General features: G+C 39.2%; 1 protein-coding gene across 1 annotated transcript in view; it reads right to left on the bottom strand.

Annotated features, from left to right (window-relative positions):
- The window catches only part of CNKSR2 (connector enhancer of kinase suppressor of Ras 2), a 184,651-nt gene that overhangs the window by 31,023 nt on the left and 130,581 nt on the right, over positions 1-23,047 (bottom strand). The window contains exons 18-20 of the mRNA XM_009997284.1: positions 17,957-18,024; positions 12,669-12,769; positions 11,286-11,823 (exon numbers count right to left, since the gene is read on the bottom strand). Coding sequence (XP_009995586.1) covers positions 11,286-11,823; positions 12,669-12,769; positions 17,957-18,024 — 707 coding nt within the window. The remainder of the gene's footprint in view (positions 1-11,285; positions 11,824-12,668; positions 12,770-17,956; positions 18,025-23,047) is intronic.

Below are 23,047 nucleotides of genomic sequence, written 5' to 3'. Positions count from 1 at the left end.
GTGATAACAACTCAAATGTTTTTCAACAAACCAATGGTGATGTTTTATATTCCTAAAGGCCAAAGTTCATCCCTTTGAAATCCAGAAGAGAATACATAATTAGATGCTATTCTTTCATGCCAGCAGTACTCAAAATGTGGAGCCAGAGAACGACTATCCTACTTAAAATGCTGCTATTTTCCTTATGTAAATATAGTAAGATCCCACAGAGAACCTGTTTCATACTTTGTCCATAAAATCATACCATTTAATAGCATTACACTAGGTACAATGATGTGAGTGTTAACTGTCACCAGCAAGATCAAAAACTTGCAAATTTGGGCCACAAAAGGAGACAGAACTTAATTGTCTTCCAGCTTTTGAATGACATTTTTCAAAAACAAAGCTAGAAACTTATTATTAATGAGAACTGAGATCCTTGCAAAATTGCCTTATTACAGGTTGTTGTTTTTTTTTTTTTCTGTTTTAAATAAAGTACCATATTATCACATTTGTTTTGTAAGAATCGGCAATGCTTGATATTGAAAAATGACAGAAGAGCTTACAAATAAAACTCCGAGTGTTATGCTCTTTTGAGGAACTGATGAAATCCCAAGTGATAAAAGGAGGAGCCTTCAGTTCCTCACCTATCTCCAGGTAACATCTTCCCTGGCTATTTAGATGATGAATGAATGTGAGACAGGGCACAATCTTTTCCTTCTAGAAGTTCAGCTCCCAGAAGCGAGTGACATTAGCTGCCCCTGATATCCAAGGTGTCCTCTGATAGTGAAAGCCAAGCCCAGATGGAGGAGACACCAGAGGCTCCCTGTTAACAGGGAAGGCTGCACAATGTGGGGTTCCCCTGAGGCCACTCTGCATCCAGAAACAGTCACAGACTGCACTAATAGCCTGGATGGTGGAAAAGAGTAAACCTATTAAAATCCACAAGCACGGAGGTGGGAGGAAATGTCTCCCAGACTGCTGGAGAACAGTCTCAGAAGCTGGAATAATTTGGAGGAGTGAAATCCTTTGCCACGTTTCATATAGCAATATGGCAAATGCTGTGCTGACAGACACAGAGTTTGGCAAACAACAGGTTAGTCTGCAAGGCTTTTAATTTTTTTTTTGTCTACTCAGGCTGTTAGTTTTACAAAATATATGTTTTCCTTGGTTGGCAGGTTTTAGCCCAATTAATTAGACATTTTAAATCAGCGGAGGTTTTTATTAACATGAGCTACTTTATATGGGTATGTGAGAGGTGCAGGAATAATCAGCTTGAGGTTATTAGAAAGATAACCATGAAACAGAAAAGTGTCTGGGATGCTGTACAGCATGAACTGAAATGTGAAGTACAGCATGCTTGCAAAACAGATAAATATCACAGTGCAGTATATAAAATGCCCGGCAAAGCCATCTTCCTGGTCTCAGCCAGGTGCACTGCACCAGGCTTGGATGCTTCCATCCTAGAAGAGATGGGAGGCAGCAGGAAAACCCAGGGAAGCTCAGCAAGAAACCTCAGAAGTCTAGAAAACACTACGTGTGAGGAAAAACTAAATCAACCTTCCTAACAACCTTTCAGCTTGAAAAAGAGCTGCTGTAATGGAGCAGTTTTTGGTTTATGTGTCATAACGGAAAAGAAATACTAGGCTTAAATTGCAAAGGGAACTATTGAACATCAATTAGGAGAAAAAATAATAATGCCTTTCCAATACAGCAAAGAGGAAAAGCACTGCCTGGAGGCAGTGAGGAATACCCACTGTGGGGGTGTTTAAGAACAGATTCAGTAGGTATAGCAGCTCCAGATTTAGAGGGCAGAGCTATACTAGATAACCTTTAAATCCACTTCCAGCTCACTGGCTCCAAGACATGCACAGCACACTTACAGCTTCATGGCAGCCTTCGGATGGGCCAAGATTTTAGCCAACATATGCTGCCTTCCTGCAGTGGAAAGGTTTAGGAAACACGTAAGGAGATTAAGATGCAAAAAAATAAGCATCTAGTGCCATTTTAGCTGTCAAAGAGCATCCAAGCAAGTTGCACAAGGCTGGCAGGTTAGACATAGGGTTTACATGGCATCTGTGACCCTCTGGAGAAGTAGCTAGTGGCTAAAAGGAAAGGAAAGTGAGCCAAAGGCTAGGCTGGCACGATAGGAATATTCACAAAAAATTTTCCCACGACATGTAGTTCATAGACCTCCATGACAATCTTCATCTTAAACCTGAGAACTCTCAGGATTTCTTTAAAAAAAAACACAACAAAACAACCCAAAAACTACACAGCAAAACTGCTTGGTAGCAAATATGGGTTTTCTAGAGTCTCCCGTCCAACAACAAAAATACTCTAGCGGGATGCTCACTGTTCACACTGAGGACTTTAATATCTCATCCTGTTTCCCATGATGAACAGTAATTAAGCAAGAAGACATGTTTATAGAGGGACACTACAGAAGTTCAGAATGGTAGTAGTTAAAAAAACCCGACATCCCAAGTCCTTCTAAGCACTATCGGCTCAAGTTCATCCCAGCATTAACAGTCGCCTTGAAAGAACCCGAGAGCCACAGACAGCAGATGGTACCACCTGGGGATATAATAAATATAATCAGGAGAGATTTTAGTCCTCCTCTGTTCTCCCAGTCCTACTGGTACTGCATCAGATTCTTCTGCTGTAATGATAATAGATTAGAGAAAGAACTGTTTTTTCTCAGCTTTGAAAAATCTAAAAATTTAAAAATCATACATTTGGAAATAAGATTATTACTCACACAGTAGCAGGTTAACCTTTTTTATTGTGGGTTTATTTTCCTTTCCATTTAGAAACTTTTAGATTAGGCTAAGTCCCTGCTGCATTTCACATAGGAATGATTGCAGTTCTGCAAAAATCCTAGTGAAAAATGGTTTCCTCATGCATTGTGCAGTGGTCAAATCTCAGAATGGTTTTCAACAAATTTTCAGTGAGAAGATTTATGTAAATTACTTTTGCAAAATGCAAGCTTTTCATGTTTGAAATAAAAATGAATGTGAGTATGAATTTTGGGACAGGAAAAATATTTTTAATGAGAAACGAAATATTTATTTTTTAAAAAAAAGTCTGATTTTCCTTTTTCCAAGCAAAAGAATTTTTAAAAAAAGCTACATATACTCCTTTAGGAACAGTGATTTCAAAATAAAAACATATTTGGAATTGAGGGAGTGAAATCTGCAAGCACAAAAAAGGCTTTTTTATCTTGCTATTGAGGTGTATCAGACCAATAATCTGGGAAGCAATTGCATGTCCTTCAGTAAGGTAAACAAAGAACCCAAGAAGGCTTGGACTGTCCTCCTTGTATGGCTTGTGAAGTTTTCTGCCACTTATGAGCTGCCTTTTCCTAAGGTCTCTGCAGCCAGACTCAGACAGGGCAGTGACAGGGGCAGAGCTTGCTTAGACCAAGAAATGGAAAAATTAAAGGCAAACCAGATAGTTCAGGTAATACCTAGCAAATGAAATAATGCAGAACATAGGAAAAAACCAGAAATATATTCTCACATCCACAGATTCCTTGTTCCCCCAACCTAACCCAAAGGTGTCTCTGGTGGTACAGCTCCATTAACAGCCACGAGGTGAGTAATAGATTTGAGGAAACTTTGCAAAAAAAGTAATCCATAAGAATGACTCTGTAGGAAATTCTTGTGTGCATTTCCTTTGCTTGTAAAAAGACCATCTAATCCATATATTTCAGACAAAAGCAGATTACCTTTGTTGGCAATGCCACACAAAGCTATTAAAAACCAAATAAGAGTAGAAATTCACCTCTTCTTTCCATTTTTAGCAGCATGGGCAATGGAAATGAATTAAAATTAAAATATGGCAACAACATATCTATGGACAAAATGCATTTGCATGTAAAAATACTAACAGGCATAAAATTAAACTACTTTTATTTTTGTTAGTAGCCCATATTGCTTTATGAATTGCTACTCAGTAACTGATTCAATATTTGGCTTTCAAACCGTGCGGGTAATTTTCTCCCCTCAAACTGAAACTTAAAAATAATAATAAAGAGCTTTTGAATTCCATCATTTTCATTTAGAATGCAAATCCACTTCTACAATGGAGTTTCTCTTGCACATGAGAATTGGAAAAGCTGCATTTTATAAAGTTTAAATTTTGAATTAGAGAGCATGCTCAGAAAGATTCCTACTCCCAGTAGTTGTTTACCCAACTTAGTCTTTATATCAATATTTAAAAAAATATAATAAATAGCCTAACCACATCTTTATACTCACAGCTGAACATACACACATATATGGCAGCTAGAAGATAATTAAGCAACTCTTACTTGGAATGACAATTTTCCCAAATATGCAGTTGTTTCTGGAAGCTTATAGAAATTCCTGTTCAGATAAACACGTATCTTAAAAGCTAACAAGGATAAAAGAAAAGTTTAGCGTGACATATAACCTAGATTATGAACGATGTTGTCCTCTCACCCATTCATTTTCAAATATAACAGCTCTCATAGGATCTCACCGGGTCTTATGACAAGTGAAGCACTAAATGGTTTAGCTTAAAAAAGAAGAGTGTGTGAAGATGTGCCATTCCACTAGACATTTTGTATGTAAAGTGTTTGCGTTGAAACGCAAACCAGGCGATACTGCAGCCACTGTCTTGTCCTGCTTTTCCACAGTTCCTTTCTCCCTGAAACTGTGACCCACTGATGAAAATTTCCTTGCAAATAAACTATCCATACCAAAGCAGTGCAGGGCTAGCCATTTACACTATAAATCAACAGGTTTAAGATATTTTTTTTTTATATGACTAGGCAGTTTTTTTTAGGCAAGCCCATTCTGAATGAGCAGCAAAGCTAGAGCCTTGGAGGCAGTGGGAGGGAGAGAAGGAGCCAAAGAAGACAAGGCAAGAAACACTGATGGTTCCCAGCCCGCAGGAATGCAAACACCCAGTCAAGTGCCACATGAATGCTTAAATGGGAATTAGGAAGGAAAAATCAGATCACAAAAACAAAGGTCAGAAAAAGCAGCAATTTCATTAATCTGCTTCATTGTGCATGTTCATGCCTGAACATGCAGAAGCTGTGCTGCCCAGGACAGCGAGCAAAAAACTCAACAACCAGCAAATGTTCTAGTTGTTACTACAGAGGATGTAGTGAGTTCAAATAACATCCTCAGTGTCCCAGCGGGTGCTGCACTTCATGTTATGAGTCAACCTCATAAGGAATATTTCTAATGTGAAACGCTACCTGTCTTTTCTCCTAGCTCTGCTTATTTAAAACATTATCAGGCATGCACACCTTTACTAACCTGAATAATTCCAGAGGGTAAGATATGGTATCTTAATGGTCTCTGTCTTGCTTCTCGGTGTAGATAAAACTAACTAAGTGGTAAGATGACAGGACACCACTAACAGTGTCCCCTCTAAAACAGAAAGAGGCCGTGAGAAAAGCAAACCATTTCATATGCACATCCCCATCGACTCCAGCATGTGCAATCTAGGCTTTATGGAGTCATCCTGACTCCCACATTGCACTGCTGCTTAAACCTTGTCAAAGTACTGTACCTGTGTTTCGGAATTTGAAATACCTGATCATATTCAGAGTATATTTTTTAACAGGGCAAACTTATTCTTGAAGCCAAATGCTGCCTAGGATGACTCACAGATACACTTTCTTGGGCACAGAGAGTGAAACACTACTTGTTGCTAGTTATTGGACTCCTTAAACCCATCAATCCTATTTTGTGACTGCACTGCCACCTTGAATTTAACTTCTGTAACTGGTAGGTGGGGTGGGATAAACTTCTTTCAGTTTGTCTTATTATTCTCTTGCTGGTTCCTAATTTTTTTACTGGGAAAGAAAAAGAAAAAAAGTCTCAGGTTTGGTACCTCAGCACAAGGAGACATTTGATACCTGTTTAAGTGAACAGCTCTCACCAAGATCTAGGGGAGCTTTCCTGAAAGTCTTGGCAAGCACCGGACATGTATTTGAGCTGCAAAATGCCAGCACCAGCTCCTGCTCCAGCCTTTAGCAAGTGTCTGCAGTGGTTTAAGGTAACAAGCCAGGTTTAATAGACTGGAGCATGAGGCTACGGTGTTTCTCTCTGACAGTCCTCACTAGACTGTGTGGGACTAAGCATGGGATGCTGGGAGATATTGAAAACCTGAACAGGAGCTTATGGTGATGGAGCAAAATGCCAGGGAATGTGTGTGAGTGTGCCCAGGCTTAAGAAACACAGCAAAATCTTTTCAAGGTGACACAATTCAAAGATAGAAGATTGTTATATCTTATAAACACTCCGGGGGAAAGGGGGAATAAATCAATGCATCAAACAAATTGCCCTCATCCTTTAATTGCCCCAATATGACAACTGAAATCTATTTCAGACTTTGCTTAAGCTGTCTATCTTATATAGAAGTCACTCAAAAATTATGGCGATAGGGTAGCAACAACAAAATCCTAAAGCACATGTCAGCAGGCATTACCGTACTTAAGAGTGCAGGAAAAGGACAGAAAACTTGCTGAAGTGGAAGAACAAAGAGGTAAGGAACAATGCAGAAGGAAATGGGGTTGAAGAATGGGAAGTAAGTCTAAGCGATTTCTTCCTTCTCCAGATACCTTTTCAAACTCAAACATAGATGACAATGTTTTTCTACCCATACACCTAAAGAAATTTTATGGAACCTGCAGAATGGAAAGCTCCCTTGCACACTGATGCAGGTCTCAGGTGTGAGTTCCCTGGAAGATGTGCCAATATTGCTCTGGCCAGGCCTGCAACACATGGAGCCAGCAGCAGAGATCCTGCCCCAGCACTGTCTGGGCAGGTGACACCTATTTTGTGACTGCACTGCCACCTTGAATTTAACTTCTGTAACTGGTAGGTGGGGTGGGATAAACTTCTTTCAGTTTGTCTTATTATTCTCTTGCTGGTTCCTAATTTTTTTACTGGGAAAGAAAAAGAAAAAAAGTCTCAGGTTTGGTACCTCAGCACAAGGAGACATTTGATACCTGTTTAAGTGAACAGCTCTCACCAAGATCTAGGGGAGCTTTCCTGAAAGTCTTGGCAAGCACCGGACATGTATTTGAGCTGCAAAATGCCAGCACCAGCTCCTGCTCCAGCCTTTAGCAAGTGTCTGCAGTGGTTTAAGGTAACAAGCCAGGTTTAATAGACTGGAGCATGAGGCTACAGTGTTTCTCTCTGACAGTCCTCACTAGACTGTGTGGGACTAAGCATGGGATGCTGGGAGATATTGAAAACCTGAACAGGAGCTTATGGTGATGGAGCAAAATGCCAGGGAATGTGTGTGAGTGTGCCCAGGCTTAAGAAACACAGCAAAATCTTTTCAAGGTGACACAATTCAAAGATAGAAGATTGTTATATCTTATAAACACTCCGGGGGAAAGGGGGAATAAATCAATGCATCAAACAAATTGCCCTCATCCTTTAATTGCCCCAATATGACAACTGAAATCTATTTCAGACTTTGCTTAAGCTGTCTATCTTATATAGAAGTCACTCAAAAATTATGGCGATAGGGTAGCAACAACAAAATCCTAAAGCACATGTCAGCAGGCATTACCGTACTTAAGAGTGCAGGAAAAGGACAGAAAACTTGCTGAAGTGGAAGAACAAAGAGGTAAGGAACAATGCAGAAGGAAATGGGGTTGAAGAATGGGAAGTAAGTCTAAGCGATTTCTTCCTTCTCCAGATACCTTTTCAAACTCAAACATAGATGACAATGTTTTTCTACCCATACACCTAAAGAAATTTTATGGAACCTGCAGAATGGAAAGCTCCCTTGCACACTGATGCAGGTCTCAGGTGTGAGTTCCCTGGAAGATGTGCCAATATTGCTCTGGCCAGGCCTGCAACACATGGAGCCAGCAGCAGAGATCCTGCCCCAGCACTGTCTGGGCAGGTGACAGCACCAGAGACTTCCATGCATGCTACTGCTCTCCAAAGACTTTTTTTCAGAGAGTATGGAGGAAAGGTTAACAGTTTTCTGTGGCTAGGGGGAATCTACAGCCAGTTACGTTCTGTAGAGAGCTAGTATCTTCTTCTCTTACATGCTGAACCTTAGACTTAAGTGGTAAAATCTGTTGAAACACAGAGAGCAAAGCCAGTGGTGGGGCTGGAGGGGGAGGGGATGAATGCACCATAAAGCACAGCTGCCTCCACCTATTACTTCATACTATCAGAAGACAAGCCTGAAAAGGCCCAACTTGTCCTTCACAACTGAGTCACAGAAACACAACACACTGTGCTATAGCCATAGACCTGCTCTCTGTGCAGGCAGCCTCCGAACAATGCAGCAAGAGGGATGTTTGGTGTCAAAGGTCTGAATGTTTGCCTTTTTCATAGCCTCAGGAGCAAACAGATGGACAAACAAAAATGTCCCACAAGAGAATCCTCTTCAATTACAAAGCAAAAGACCATTACATGACAATCAATATGGAACATCCAAATGAATTACATAGAAGTAATTTTAATTAGGGAAGTAAAACAATCTATTAAATATTAGCAGTGCAATGTTAATGTGATAAAATGAGACAAAAAGAAGCAACTGAACACACAAGGACGTTAGGTCCTATGGATAAACACAGGAAAGGACAACCCACATTTCCAGTTTACCATGACATAACTAGGCATTACAACAGAATTGATACACAGAACTATTTGCAGTGTCAGTAAAATATCTACTGAAGGCATAAACTTGTGATTAACAGACAGCAGATTACTAGTTGTTGCAAAACTGTTTTAGTTGAAAGTCAACAGAACTATGTTAAATTGTAGCAGCTGAGGACAGCATCTGAAAAAAAAGCATGGAACTCTTAATTTGCAGTGTGGTTATATGAGAGCAAGTCTGCAAAAGAAGTTGGAAGAAACAGGACTGAATTTTATTATTTGGTTTAAACTCAAAAGGTTTGCAAAGTGGGAATGTAAAAACAAAAAGCTGAGAAAAACCTTTGCCAATGACACTTGACTTGTACAGCAACAACTGCAAATGAGCTGCATTCCTTGTCCCGCCCAAAAAGCAATAGGAATGATTAAGCTTTAAAACACATACATGTACACACAAGAACACATATAATCATCCAGGAACTCAGAGCTACGTCAGGATCACAAATGTGTAAGGCAAATAAATACATTTAAAAGGTAGATCTGATACCGCAACAGGGAATGTTCAAGGTGAGGTTCAAACATTTCTAAAAGGGAGAGGATTCACCTTCTCCATCCAGTTGCAATGTTTCATTTTCCCAGAGCAATGGTGGTGAGGTGGGGCAATGATGTAGCACATAAAAGGGCACCAACCCTGCTAGCAGACTTTGCAGTTATAAGCAAATCTCTTGGCTCAGAAACTGGGATTTAAGAACACCACTCACATGAAATCCTTCCTGCATTTTACTGGTAAGAGCACTGGAAAAAGCCAGCATTGCAAACAGAACATTGCAGCCATAGCAACAAGCAATTCAACACTTAAACTCTTCAACAGACTAAACAGGGTTTTCTTTCTGGTTTTATAATTTCATGGCCAATACTTCACCATGAGCACTTTACTAGTCTAGCTGGTTGTTAATGTCTCAAAACCAATCTCCTGTTAAAGCTTCAACCAAGAAAACCTCCATACCCAAAGAAAAATAAAGTGTGTGTACACAGGGAGACTGCTTCAAAAATTAAACGTTTTTTCTCCCTATTTGGAAATTGGTATAGAAAAACAGAGAAAAGTGCAAGTTCTGACCTGTTAAATCAAGCACTAGCCCTTTAGTAGCATTTTGTGCTATAAATGTTACAACCAGGATCACAAAAGCCTTAACATTGAGATTTAAAACAACTTAAGCCACACCACAGTATCTCTGAGTAATGCCTCAACATGACAGGCACTCCAATGAGAAGTCTCCTTGAGCCTTTTGTTGTCTGTGAGGATTTTGATAAATCATTTTTCTTATTGCTATCATTTGAAAACCAAAACTGAAGGCTAAAAATAGGAAAAAAGATTTTGCATGGTTGAGGAAATTTAACCCTGTTAATTAGACTGCTTCATTTCAGAGTCAGTAAGACTCTAATATCCTAATAAATACATGGGGTTTTTGGAAAGTGTCATGCAGGAAAGCAACTGAAATAGTGCCTTTTTTAACCTTTAGTGGCATCAAATTTAATATCTGCAAAAGAAATCACTGTTTTCTCAAAGGCAAGAATTTGAGATATTTAGAACCTAAAGCATAAGGGCAATGGGAAACTGTCGATCTCTCCCACGTAGACTAAATAATGCCCACATAAATTTTAATGCTCAACAAAGGTGTTAAACTTAATGAATTAACTTACATAGGTGGTTTATTATCCAAAGCTTTCACTAGCCTTTCCTATCTCTTTACCATTTTTATACTTCTTTACTACAGCATAAAAATTGAATTTAAAGGAACCAGATTGCACAGATCTTTTGAGAGCTTCAGGGTTCATCCTGACTTCCTTGCCACTTCAGGTACCGTAACCCCACAATTCACAGATACAGGCTTTGTTGACTGACCTCACAACTTGGCTGTGAACTCAACTTTGCTAGCAACACGTGCTGAGAAGCTCCATAAATGACAGTGAAGGACAGAGCATGAAACAGACAAAGAAATGTGTTTACACGTTTAGGAGGAACAGGGACCTTTACCAAACCCTGTTTATTGGATTATTTTTGACTAGTAGCACTATTATCTATGGAGTTATTGTGCCGTGTAAGAGACAGTTACTAAGTGTTATGGTTTTTATTAAGCCCCGCTGGTCACGTATTGTTCTCTATTAGTTTTTTTGTTTGTTTGAAATGTTTTTTTGAATTTCTCTCTCACTAGATCACAAGCTGAGGAACTGGGGAAAATACAGTTCTTACAGCTTCTTACAGCTTTTGGACTGTCTTGTGACCTGCCCACCTGGATACTACACAATCACAGACTGACCCTGCCCTCTAGGGTTTACTGAATGTTTTTTACAATCCAGATGAGGGTGGCTGGAAATCTTCATAAGTGTGTTCAGAGACACACGTGTAGGAGAATACTGTGCAAGTGGAAGTGTGAAGAAAGCATGGAAGAAAAATCTGTATAACTAAGAATTACTAGTAGGAGGTGATTGGTGACCAGCCTATGGGGAGGTGTCTGGTGACTGCGACAGGTCATGCAGCGTTCCATCTGATCAGAGAGGTATGCAACAAAGGGGCACCTGGTAAAACATGGGGGATGTTGAAAGACTGTGGGGGTATTTTGACAGGAAAAAGGAAAAACAACCTCTATATTACACAAACAGGACTCTTGAAAAGCCACAGAAATATCCCATACTTACTTTTATCTTCCTGGTTTTCTTCTGCTGCTTTGCCTTCCTCTTCCTCCTCCTCCTCCACCTCCTTCTGTTGCGCTTCTTCATGGTGATCAGTGGCACCGACTGAAAGGCTCTGGCAGCAGTGGTTGAAGCCGCTATCCCGAGGCAGAGTGAAACTTCGGGGCTTTCCCCCATTCCCATTCAGCACTTGCATCCGCTCCCCCTCCACCAGGGGGAAGGGACCGTAGTGGTCTTGCAGGTGGCACTTCTGGGTGGGCAAGGTTGACTGCCGCCGGTGCTCGGGGGAGACCACGGCCGCCTCGGAGAACACAGAGTCCTCCAGCGGCAGCGTCTGCAGGTAGTGGAGTCCTGAGCTGGTCAAGGGCGTCTCGATGAGGTCCTGCCAGGAGCGCCGCTGACTCGCTGTCTTGCGCACCGGCGAGTCAGTGGTGCTCCCCGCCGCCTCCGGGCGGAACTCCTCGTGTGACGACTGTGACTGGGAGGTCTCCGTGGACGAGAGCCGGCTGTGTTTTGGCTCCACGTAAGGGCTTGCACAGCTCATCTGCAATGGCAGAAATGGAGCAATCTTCAGACCAGCCGAGACCGAGACCTACGACTAGTAATCATCACGCACTTGTCATGGTCATTAACGGCACTCAGTTCAGTACCAAAGGCACAAACTTAACTGATTAACCTGCCCTGATCCTCACTTTAAGGCACACACATGTCTACACATGTCACACGTGTAGGTGAGACACTGACACTTATTCTTAGTAAGTATCTTTATTATGTCCTTTAGTCTAGAAAATAAGGCAGCACAATTATTTGCAGAAAACTTTGTGGAATACTGCACTATGAGTGACACAGAAGATATTTGCCTGCTCCATTGAAAATCTTAAAAATGCTTTCTAAATGCCTTTTTTCAACTTATCTTGCTAAAAATTTCTTTGGAGTCCTGTTTGCAGTGCTTCAGTGCAGTTCAAAGATCTAGGATGTTGGAAGATAAAGTACTGCCTTTGTACTAAACATCATTAACATTATCTTTCCTCAGACTTCTTCAGTTCTTCAATCCAAATGTTTTCATTTTAAAAACTATAATCAGCTCATACGCACTAGTTAACCCTGTCTGAGTGTACCGACAAGAAAATTAAAATTACCAGCACAGAATAAGCTAGAAGTCCATATTGTGGTTTTATAACTGCTTCAAGAGAAAATAAAAAACACATCCCCTTTTCTTCTAATTTACAGAGAAATGTACAATGATGGCTGTCAATGTTAGCAATGTATGCTGCTTAACAAATGCCTTAGTATTGACTCCAAAAAGATACTGGAGAGTGCCCTACCTGCAGAAGAGTAGGTAAAAGTGACACTATGTAGTCATTCCTGTAGGTGTTGCAGGTGACTTACCGAAGGAGGCCGTGGGTATGTGTCATATGGGGGTGGCGGACTGTCTTGTTTGGGTGTCGATGGAGTGTCGGCTTCCTCCTTATCGCTCTCACTCCAGTAATCTACGAGTTACATACAGATCAGATGAAAAACTACCAACACATTTTGATACTCAGGGACTCATTTTCACAACAGCAACTGGAAACTCGATCCTTGGTATTACCGGGAGTTAGATTCCAACTCGTAAACGTTAACTGGTGTAATTTGGAATTACTTTAACGTAAAAAGTGAAAATTCCAAACATTATGAGGTACAGTAAGTCTAACGCTCCATTGCAGAGATATTAAACAACAGCCTGCAAAACAGCCAAAAATGTAACTCTTGTACACACCTTACATATACAACACGCATATAGAATACTCCCAATGCAGGTTATCAGATTTTCAATACTTATACAACGATCAAAATAATAATGACTGGACATATATTAACTAGAAAATACTGAAAGCATTTTTTCAATAGAAAAGAAGAAAAATGTAAGTAACTTCCAGAAGAGTTGTTGACTGCAAATAACATTAACAAATGTAATTAACACCAATTGGCAAATCAAACAAGTAGTGATTATTGCATATATAATTAATCAATGCTACTTCTCCACCCATTTTATTCATTGTATACTACCAGTTACCCAAGCTTTTAATTCAATTTCTAATAAGAAACAGCTGCATTTAAACAAGGAAGAAAAAATTTATATCACATATTGGCTTCATAAAACAGCTGCAGCCCTCTTTTCCATGCAAGAATGTAAAGGTGATATCATAAAGAAGAATATGACCATGATACTTAAGCACAGAGTTCCAAAAGATGGACGAGAAAATAAAAAGGACACAGGTCTTGTGGGCTAAATTTATATGAGGTTTCATTTTGTCAGGAAATTAAGTCTTGGCCAAGTACATTTCATATGTTTGGTAGCTTGGTCAAAGGGAAAACAATGGACTTTATGTTTATTCTGTTGCAAATATTTCTGAAGCAGAATAACATCTAAATAAATGGAACCAGATCTTAAAATTCCTTACAGAAGAAAACTACTTAGCAGCCGACTCAGCTCAAGATGGGTAACTTTTACATTTCTACACATTGTAAGACCTATGCAAACATTTCTATTGTCACTTTGTTTCTGACTGTATTACTTTCTAGTATTTGGGTAAATCATTGTATAACAGGACACTTGCGCTCAGACTGTTCATAGATTAATCACAGGCATTTTCATTTTGCCTAGTGTTTAATTAACTACAAGACTTACTACTTTCTCTTGGACAGATGAGGAGAAAAAGATTGAGTCTTCATAAACAATCTGAACCAAAAAATCCAAGTTGGCACAACATGTAATTTTGGCTGTAATGATTTTTTTGTTACCATGACAATTATTGTATTGTATTATTAATGACCTATTGTATCTAATCTTATCCAAGATTTAAAGCAAAAACTTACCTTAAAATGACACTATCCTGAAGCGGGTGTCCCTAAAATTCTGTATATTTTTAGATTGCATGGGCAGCCTTATTTATCTATTCATTTTTTCCAATCAGTGACAACCCTGTTTTAACTCTGGGTCTCTTGATTTGACTCCTTCAAGCTCCTAAATGAGAGATTCTCTTCAAGTGGTATAATAAATAGCAGAAATAAAGTTTTCCTGACTACGAAATACAAAATAATTTTTAAAAAAGCAGTTGTCTCTAGAAATCTGAAAATAATTACTTTTTGGTGAATGAAAGACTAAACCATAGAAAACTCTTTTAAATTCCTCCTAGTTTTAAGAAAACTTATTTCCAGCAACTCAAAGGGCTTGAAAATATTGTCATATAAGCATGTCTGTTCTTATTACAGCAAAGTCTAATGGTGCGATGTGTGGTGAGAGGCCTGTCAGAATTGTATCACTCAGTGAGATTTCTGCAGACTTGGAGCTCAACTGTTTATTCTGAAAGTAAAATTTAGCAGTCCCAGTGCAGGTTCCAATTTTGGCTAAAAATACAAAGATGTTCTTGCTGTCAAATCCACATACAATAAAACACTGTATGATCACGCCTTTGCGCACCTTACCTCAGGCAGGGAATTCTGTCAGCAACCTATGGCCCGTCTAGAAAAATTCTGCAGTCATAGGGGTCAACTTCCAGATGAAATGTATGAAAATAGTCTCCCACAGATTTAAAAAAAATGTTCTGATTTTGGCAACTGACTCATTAGAGTCTATATAAATGCGTATAATGCTATTGAACGGTCGCTGTATTTCTCTGCAGCAAAATCTCTGCAGATTTTGTCCAACTCAGTGATAGGCAAGCTCAAGGCATTGGTCGTATCTTGAAAGCTTTATGAATGAGAAATAGACTGCATATATTATATATAAACTAACACTGACCTGCCATTTGCAAATTAAATATTTTCTATTTATAAAAGCTAGTATTTTTTTCACTGACTTTCTATGCCATCCAAGGAGATGCCATGTTGCTAACATTCAATGTATTCAGTATGGAAAGTTGATGGTATTTTTATAAAACTGTTCTGTACAGAATGTGACATTTTATTCAGCAGTACACCCACAATTTGGTGATTCGTGCATCTCTGGAGCACTTGAAATATATTTATGCACTTTAGATTCAGAACCATCCAACTCTTAATTGAAACAGGTTTGACAACTACTGTTGAATTGTTTCAGAGGTATTATAAAGCTTTGCTGCAAAGGGCTGAACTGAACAGAAATCAAAGATGTTTTGTGAAATCAAATATATAGATGACAATTGGTACAGTCACTGAATACCAAAATTTTCAGCTTTGCAGTTTTTATAACTGCAAAAATGCTTGAAGTGATAGAGAGGTTTTACTTGACTAACTCAAGGCTTCTGGTTAATCAGGGACACTACTGAGCTGCTTAATAGCCCTTGTGCTGGCAGCCAAATATAATCACCAGAGGCGTAAAACCAATGGGGAGTGTGATACTGATTCCCTGACTAAACACAACTAAGCAATGCAAAGAGGATACGGTTTTACCTACCTGTATATGATAAATCAATTTGAGTGGCATTAGAGCTGTCATAAAGAGCTCTGTCAATGCCTGGGATGTAATTTCAATAGGGAGTGGGGTCTCACTGATTAACTTCAATAGGGAGACATTAATAATAGGTAACATGAGGCCTGAATCCACATGATCTCATGTCAAGGAGCCAGATCTGCTATTTTAGTACTCAGTGATTGTGAGGTAGAAAAATACTTCTCTACATTCATCTGGATTTTGAAAGGTGCCTAATGTCTGCAATTGTGCACTTGGGACAGTGTTAGCATAACTGTTTTAGACGCCTTTTCTCTTACTGTCCCATGTTATTGTAATTCTAGTGCCAACCAGCTGTGAAGAGAAGTTTAAATTTAACTTTGAATGCTAACATGGAGGACTTCCTAGAAGACTCCAAGATTCAGAGTTTGTTCATGGCCTCTTCAAGCAGTGACAGAGGAGATACAGGTCCCTCCAAACTAGTTCCTGCAGTACTTCCTGAGGAGAGCAGATTCCTAAAGTGATTTTGAAGCCTGGTGAGTCAGTGAGAATATGACTGGAGGAACAGTGAGCATGGTGCTGCCATCTTGGGCTGTGTGAACACAGAGGGCCTGGTGTTATGAATGACATGATATGCCAAGGACCATACTGGACTAACACAGAAGGTGGGCAACACTTCCAGGATAAACAGCTGCACTTACAGGAAGAGGTGATTATAAATGAGGCAACAGCCAGTACAGCTTAGTTATGTGCGAGAACAACAGAATGCCCCAAAACCTTCCCGTGAATGCTGCTACCATGTAATTATGGCAGTGTGCTGTAAGCCACTGCTCTTCAACCCCAGGCTGATGCCCTCAGGAAGCTCTGTGGTGAGCCAGTCAGGGTATGAATCAAGGTAGACATAATTTTCTGATGCTATCTTTCAATCTTCTACCATTACAGAAAAAGCTACTCTCTTGATGTTTCTACCTAGCTGCTGAAGTCACCCTTGCTTCTCACTGGGGAAAGGAGTTTTTTGCAGGTATCTCCCAGGAAAACAGCACTGCAGCAACACGTTGCAGAGAGACAGACCACGCTCATCTTCCTCCTCAAAGTATCAGACCAAAAGGTCAGGGCTAATGCTGCTATCACATGGATAAGTACAGCCCGGGGGGCAAGGAGGACACCATGCGGTAAATTCTGAAGCACAGTGATAGCCTTTTGAACAAAACTCTCCTGGAAAAATGGTTAGAAATACAGTCTTTGTAAATAAAAGACTCGATTAAATGCTTTACTGCTGCAGCTCTGAACTATAAACTTTTGGGACTGAAAGGCTGCAGAGGCATAGAATTAAAAAGTGAGATCTTGTCTCAGTGAGCAGCAGGCAGACAGGCATCTGGGTAAGCTCTGGACCATCATGACCACTGCAATTTTCTGCTGCCTGCTGCCAAGTACATCTGTGAAAAACAGTGTGGATTCAATAGTCAGCTGCTTGCCAAAACAGCTAGTTAGATAGGAACATTTTTATGAATCCATGCCACTGGCAATTCTAGGAAAAAACCTCCCCAACACAACTAAGGTCTGACCCTTTCTTTTTCTTGTTTGCAAATAGGATTTCTACTGCAGGAAACTAAAACAAAGCAACATGTTATTTTATATACACTGCTTTTTTAAACCCATGAAATATTATATATTCAAAATAAACAGATGTAAAATGCTGTAAACCTGCAAATCCAAATAAAATGCCAAGAGTGCATCACCATACATCTCAATGTAGTAAAATCAGTAGAAATCATAACAAATTAAATGACCTTAAAATTAAAGTCTTTGGGGGAAACCCAATTATGTCCACAGGTTTTAGAAGAACTTCTGTATTGTTCCTGGGATTCATGTGATGCATGCCTGCCCCCTGTGAATTCAAACACCAAATGCAAATTTTGTTTGTTTATTTGTTTTTTGTTGTTTTTTTTTGTAGTTTGCAGATTCTGGATTTTCTTCTTATAGGGGACAGAGTCTCCTTGGTATCATCTACCAGAGCAATACATTTGCTGCTTTCACTTGCCTTCTGTGGCCTTCTCAGAAATAACCCAAGTGTCTGTGGACCAGAATCTGAAGGAGCTAATAAAAACCCTTGAGAGAGAAGGAATTCTCTAAAGCAACAACAGTGATGGCCATATGTGTCTTGCTCTCAGATGACAAGAATAAGGCTTGGTACGCAGCAGGGAAAAATGAACAGATGAACTCGTCCTAAGATCTGACAGAAGAAACCAAAATAACAACACCTTACCTTGCTCTTGTTTGATCCTCTCTCTTTCTGCATAGCCAGCAGCAAGCATGTTAATTCTGTTTAGCCATCTGAAATAATATTTAAAAAAGCAGTGATACTGAACCAGCCTCTTAATGTTTGGGTACATTTCTACAAAAAAAAAAAAAGTTAGAAGCATCTGAAGGAGATTCAAGACAATGCTATTTACATATCAGACAGCTGTTTTCTTTGATACTCTTACTCAGAAAGTCTCCAAAGATCTGTGATTTTGCTGTTGAACAAAATGTTTTCACAGCAAGATTTTATTTCAAATGGAAAGCCATGGATGATGTAAAATACCTGTAAAATATAGGATTTGTGGATAATCAAAGAACGATTAAGTCTGCTGCTCACAGATACGCCATCACACCAGTACTCCTGCTGTTCTAATTTCTTAAGAATAAACACTACTTCTCAGAGATTGAAGCAACATTTTAAGGCCTGAATTGGTAACTTAGCAGAGGAACAGAGCAGAAGCCAGCAGTCAAATAACAGGCTCACTCCCAAACAGACAGTGAGGTTTAATCATGCCACTATGTGGTTCAGAGCTTACCTATAGTGCCAAGTACAAAGAAAAGGCAGCATATCAAAACTCACTTTTGTGTTCATGTCAGAGAAGCAGGGAGAGAAAAGACAGTTGCCTCAATGCAGTTCTCATCTAAGGCTCTAACCTGAACTTAGACTTGAAAAAATGTTTCTGTAAGCTGCATAAATTAAAAAACCCAACAAACTTGCTGTTCTCTTCTAGAAGGGCTCTCGTGGCCAAACATATACTCAACTGCCTGTAGCAGTGCACTGCTTCAGCCTGTCCTCTTCCCCCATGGGGCTATCAGTGTACTCATTATCCAAACAGTTATGCAATATCAGGTCCCCCACCAATGAGGTTTTAAACCACCATGACAAGCTACTGTGGCTGTCCATTCCATGGTAAACCTGGAATTACTTGCTCCAGCCATCCCACAGTCAGGATTTGACTGGCCTGGTTTGCCAACCTACTGGCTTGCAGTTTTACTTCTAGGGTATACAGAAAAGGACAACCGAAGTCAGGTTTTCATTTCCTTCAGGGATGTGAGACTCCTGCTTCAGACAACAGTGCCTGATGGGTTTAATTTGCATACAGTATGCATCGAAACAGGCTGTAGTATTGTCTCAGCAAGGGGATACCTTTGTAATCACTCCTGTAGGCCAAATTTCAAGACATTTCAGTGCAGGGTAGCAGGCACCAGATCATAACATGCAGTTGTTCTCAAAATTAACTCCTGTTACTTCCACAAATGTTGACCACATGTATGATCTGTAAATCATGTTGATGGTCCATAAACCATTTCACACTGGGATGAAAGCTACAGATTTACCCCTCAAGTGATTGCAGAATACTTCATGTTAGCATACAATCAAAATTTCTGCCAGAAGAATAGGGAGGTTGTAGGACAGTTGTAGTTGTTAGGAAGTGCCCCAGACTTTTAAGAATAACTGGCACATAGGAACAGAAACCAAACAAATCATATGTCAGACAATGATTTCATATCTTCACAGCAGAAAGATGACCCACAACAAACCTATCTTTTTAGGTTCACATTATTGATTTGTGAAGGCTGTTTGGACAGCTCTGCCATCCCACATCATATGCACTGAGGCAGGAACCTCACCCAAAGCACTCCAGCCTGTGCCGCCAAGGGACCAGAAAAAGCCACAGGCTTGTCCATGTCTAAAGGGTAAAGCAGCTCAAGAAGACAAGTACCTGCTCTGTCAATGGCATGGCAAACAGTGGAAGTGGCCCTTTGCTTGCCTCTTGCCATACCTGGATTTCATGTCCCCAGTTCAGCTCATGGCTTACCACCCCCCAGCACAGCCAGCAAGGGAATAGCCATATAGTGAACTCCTTTGAATAGAGATCCTGACCATTAGATATTAGAAAATACACCTAGAAAGGCTGCCCTGTTGGAAAACTTCATTCTGTCCTAAACATGAGATAGTATTTTGTCTTAAGTGCGCATGAGAGTAAGATAATGAAGTAAATTAACAAACACTTATTGACAGTCAATTGATACTCTTCCAGCTATTGCAGATGATTGTTTTCAAAAAAATGTTGTTTCCTGAAAGCTATAATGTAATGAGAACCCAGGAAATGTGTACCAGTTGGAGAGAGATACAGCAGACTGCCTTCACATGTAATGATTTTCTGTAATCATGGTCTGTGTCATGTCATCTGAATGCCTGTGGGGTGACTGAGAATACACTGATGTGGTTGCAAACCATTAACAACCATGGCTTTTGAGCAGTTTTCTAAGTTAGAAACTAAGGAATGGTATTAACTTCTTCTGCATATTTTCTGATATGCGGCTGTTAAAACTTCTTCAGATATGGTTAGTATATGTATGGTTAAATAATTAGTATTATTTTAATAAAGCATGGCTAGAATTGCAGTTGACTGCATACAAGCAATGCAAAGCAGTGGGCTTATATCACAAGGAAACATAAAGATCTGCAGAACAGAAGAGGAGTAAAACACGCCCACTTTAAAATGCACTGGGGACAAAAGTTCCAAGTGTACAGTTATACAAATATCCCTTACTATGAATATTAAAAGATAAAAAAGCCCTAGAACTTGGGAAGATTAAAATCTTTCTTCCCTACAGTGTGCTGTATCCTGGTAGCCACTGTAACTTTTACAGGGCAAGAGGCCAAGACAATCTTATTTTTTTACTGCAAATATAGCTTGAATTTCCTTGTGAGAATTATATTGTTTGTTAGGTATGACAATATTTATTTAAAAAAAAAAAAAAAAAGTCACATAGAAAAGAATTTTTAAAAACGCCAATCTCTCTGTAGACCTGTAACCCCCTTAAAGAAGGGAGGTCTACATAAGTTACACCTTATCTCATGCTCCAGGTAGCTGCAATACTTTTAGACAAGGCAGGGTGTCCAATTGTCTTTAATCAAAAAACTCCAGGATATATGATGAACTTGCTATATGGGAATATGGATACTTTACAGCGTCTGTAAGTACCCAGCTGCAGTTTAACCAGAATAAAGAGGCCTGTAGACAGTGCAGGGGTATTTCTAGAGTCCTTCTTCACTGAAATCTTCCAGAGATGTTCACATGGGCTAATGCTGTGAGCTGACTTGAAGTCTTTCCTCTTGACCATAGAGCTATACTAAGGAAGAAATCTCTTATAAAACTCAATAATCCACGTCACAAAAAGAGAAAGAGATCAGCTCAGTTACAGCAGGTCAAGGAATCTCTCAGACAAATACTCCATATCAAGTTTCTGGCTCTACTTCCCTGTGTAGAAGACATAATTTTGACAGCCATATAAGTAATTGCCTAAAAAATGGACAGTTTGGAATAAAAAGAAAGAATAAGAATATTGCAAGTATTTAAGCCAGCCAGTCCTAAAAAGGATGCATTTGCCTCTGAGCTGATGATCAGAGTTTTTTAGTAAAGAACAAATAGTCCATAAAGCAGCAGGCACAGTTATAAAACTAAATCAAAATAAAGCTACATATCATCAAGTAGAAATATAAGCACTGCTTTCTATATTGGAATATTTTTTTGGAATGGGAATAACAATGAATTTCCAAGAAAGAGGTTACATTTAAACTAGCAAAACAGTTCTTTGCATCCTTCTCACCCAGACTAAGCATGTAATATGGGTAGAAAACACTTTTGGTGGAGCAACCATGCAGACGAAAGAACTTCAGACACCACAGTTCTGTGATCATAGTTCTCCAGGCTCCTTACCAGCATAATGGTGTGGCAGTCATAAAAGTAGTTAGAAAATGTGAATAGTGGCAGAGTAAGTTGAGATTAAAACACACATTTTTTTTGTGAGTAGATAAACACAAACAAAAAACTTAATATACTGCATACAGTTTTTGAAAAACAAAAAAGTAATTTTACACAAGGGATGAAGGAACTGAACTTTCAGTCAGACAGTGTATTAGCAGTTTTCTATTTTGTTTTCTTCTGTTTCAGGAATAAACAGAGTTGAAAAGACTGCATGATATGTAATTAAAATGTATGTCAGAAACGCAGCAGGAGTTGATTTAACTTAGTAACTTGATTCTATGTTTTACTACAGCTAGGCTACAAAATTATTTGAGACAGCAGTTATTCTAGATAGAAGTATTTTATTATCTCTGCATTTGAAAGATTATTTTTCAGTAACTCACTTTTTTTCAATATAGAATTAATTCAGTGTTTGTGAAAGTGAACTGTTTTCTTTACTACATCCGATAGCAACTCAGACATAAGAATTTCAAGTAATTCCATAGACCTTGACAGAGTTGCTTTAAATTTGTATGCATATAACTCAGATCAAAATTTGGTCAAGCTCATTCTAAAAGAATTAATAAGCACTTATTTCAAAATATGATAAAAAGACTATTTGTGCTGCAAAGTTGAAAACATGTAGCTCTTGGGTTTTAGACTCTGCAATGTATTTTTAAAGAACTGATCCATATTTGCTGCTGCTTTCTGATTGCTGAAGAGTTGGATGAATTTTTATCCTTCAAAACAAGGCACCTTGTCATATTGACTGAGGACCTAGTGACAAAAATGATTTATCTAATGCTGTAGTTCAGGATATGCTGAATAGACCAAACCATTATTCTGTTTGCTGTGCAGCAATCTGCATTTTGAGTGACTGGCTTGACAGAATTATCATGGAAAGGAAAGCCTAAAATTTTATAAGCAAATAAAGAGGTTTTAAATTTTCAGACTGAGGAGAGACTTTTGAAGTGAGCCTTAGTTATGCATGAAATTTTTGAAAAATGTTAACAGACAGCTATTTCTAAATGAAAGCAAGCATAGTATAGTATCAGTATACTTTTCCAGCCAAATATGATCACTAAAGAACTGGCAGTACCCTGAAGGTGCTCTACCAGGTACCTGAATCTAATACACACAGGAGATATTAAAGCATGATTATAGCACTTACTAACAATTGTATGGATTGAGTTTTATCTCCTTCTCCTCTGTTTTAAAATCAATTTTGCCCAGTGAAGATGTCCACAGAACAACTCTCAGGCTGCAAGAATAGATTTTTGTTTGTCTCTTATGATGAAAAT

Source organism: Chaetura pelagica, unplaced genomic scaffold, assembly GCF_000747805.2.
Source record: "Chaetura pelagica isolate M959 unplaced genomic scaffold, ChaPel_1.0 scaffold80, whole genome shotgun sequence".
Classification (NCBI taxonomy): domain Eukaryota; kingdom Metazoa; phylum Chordata; class Aves; order Apodiformes; family Apodidae; genus Chaetura; species Chaetura pelagica.
Note: the sequence above shows the minus strand (reverse complement) of the source record. Positions and strands in the feature narration are given on the sequence as shown.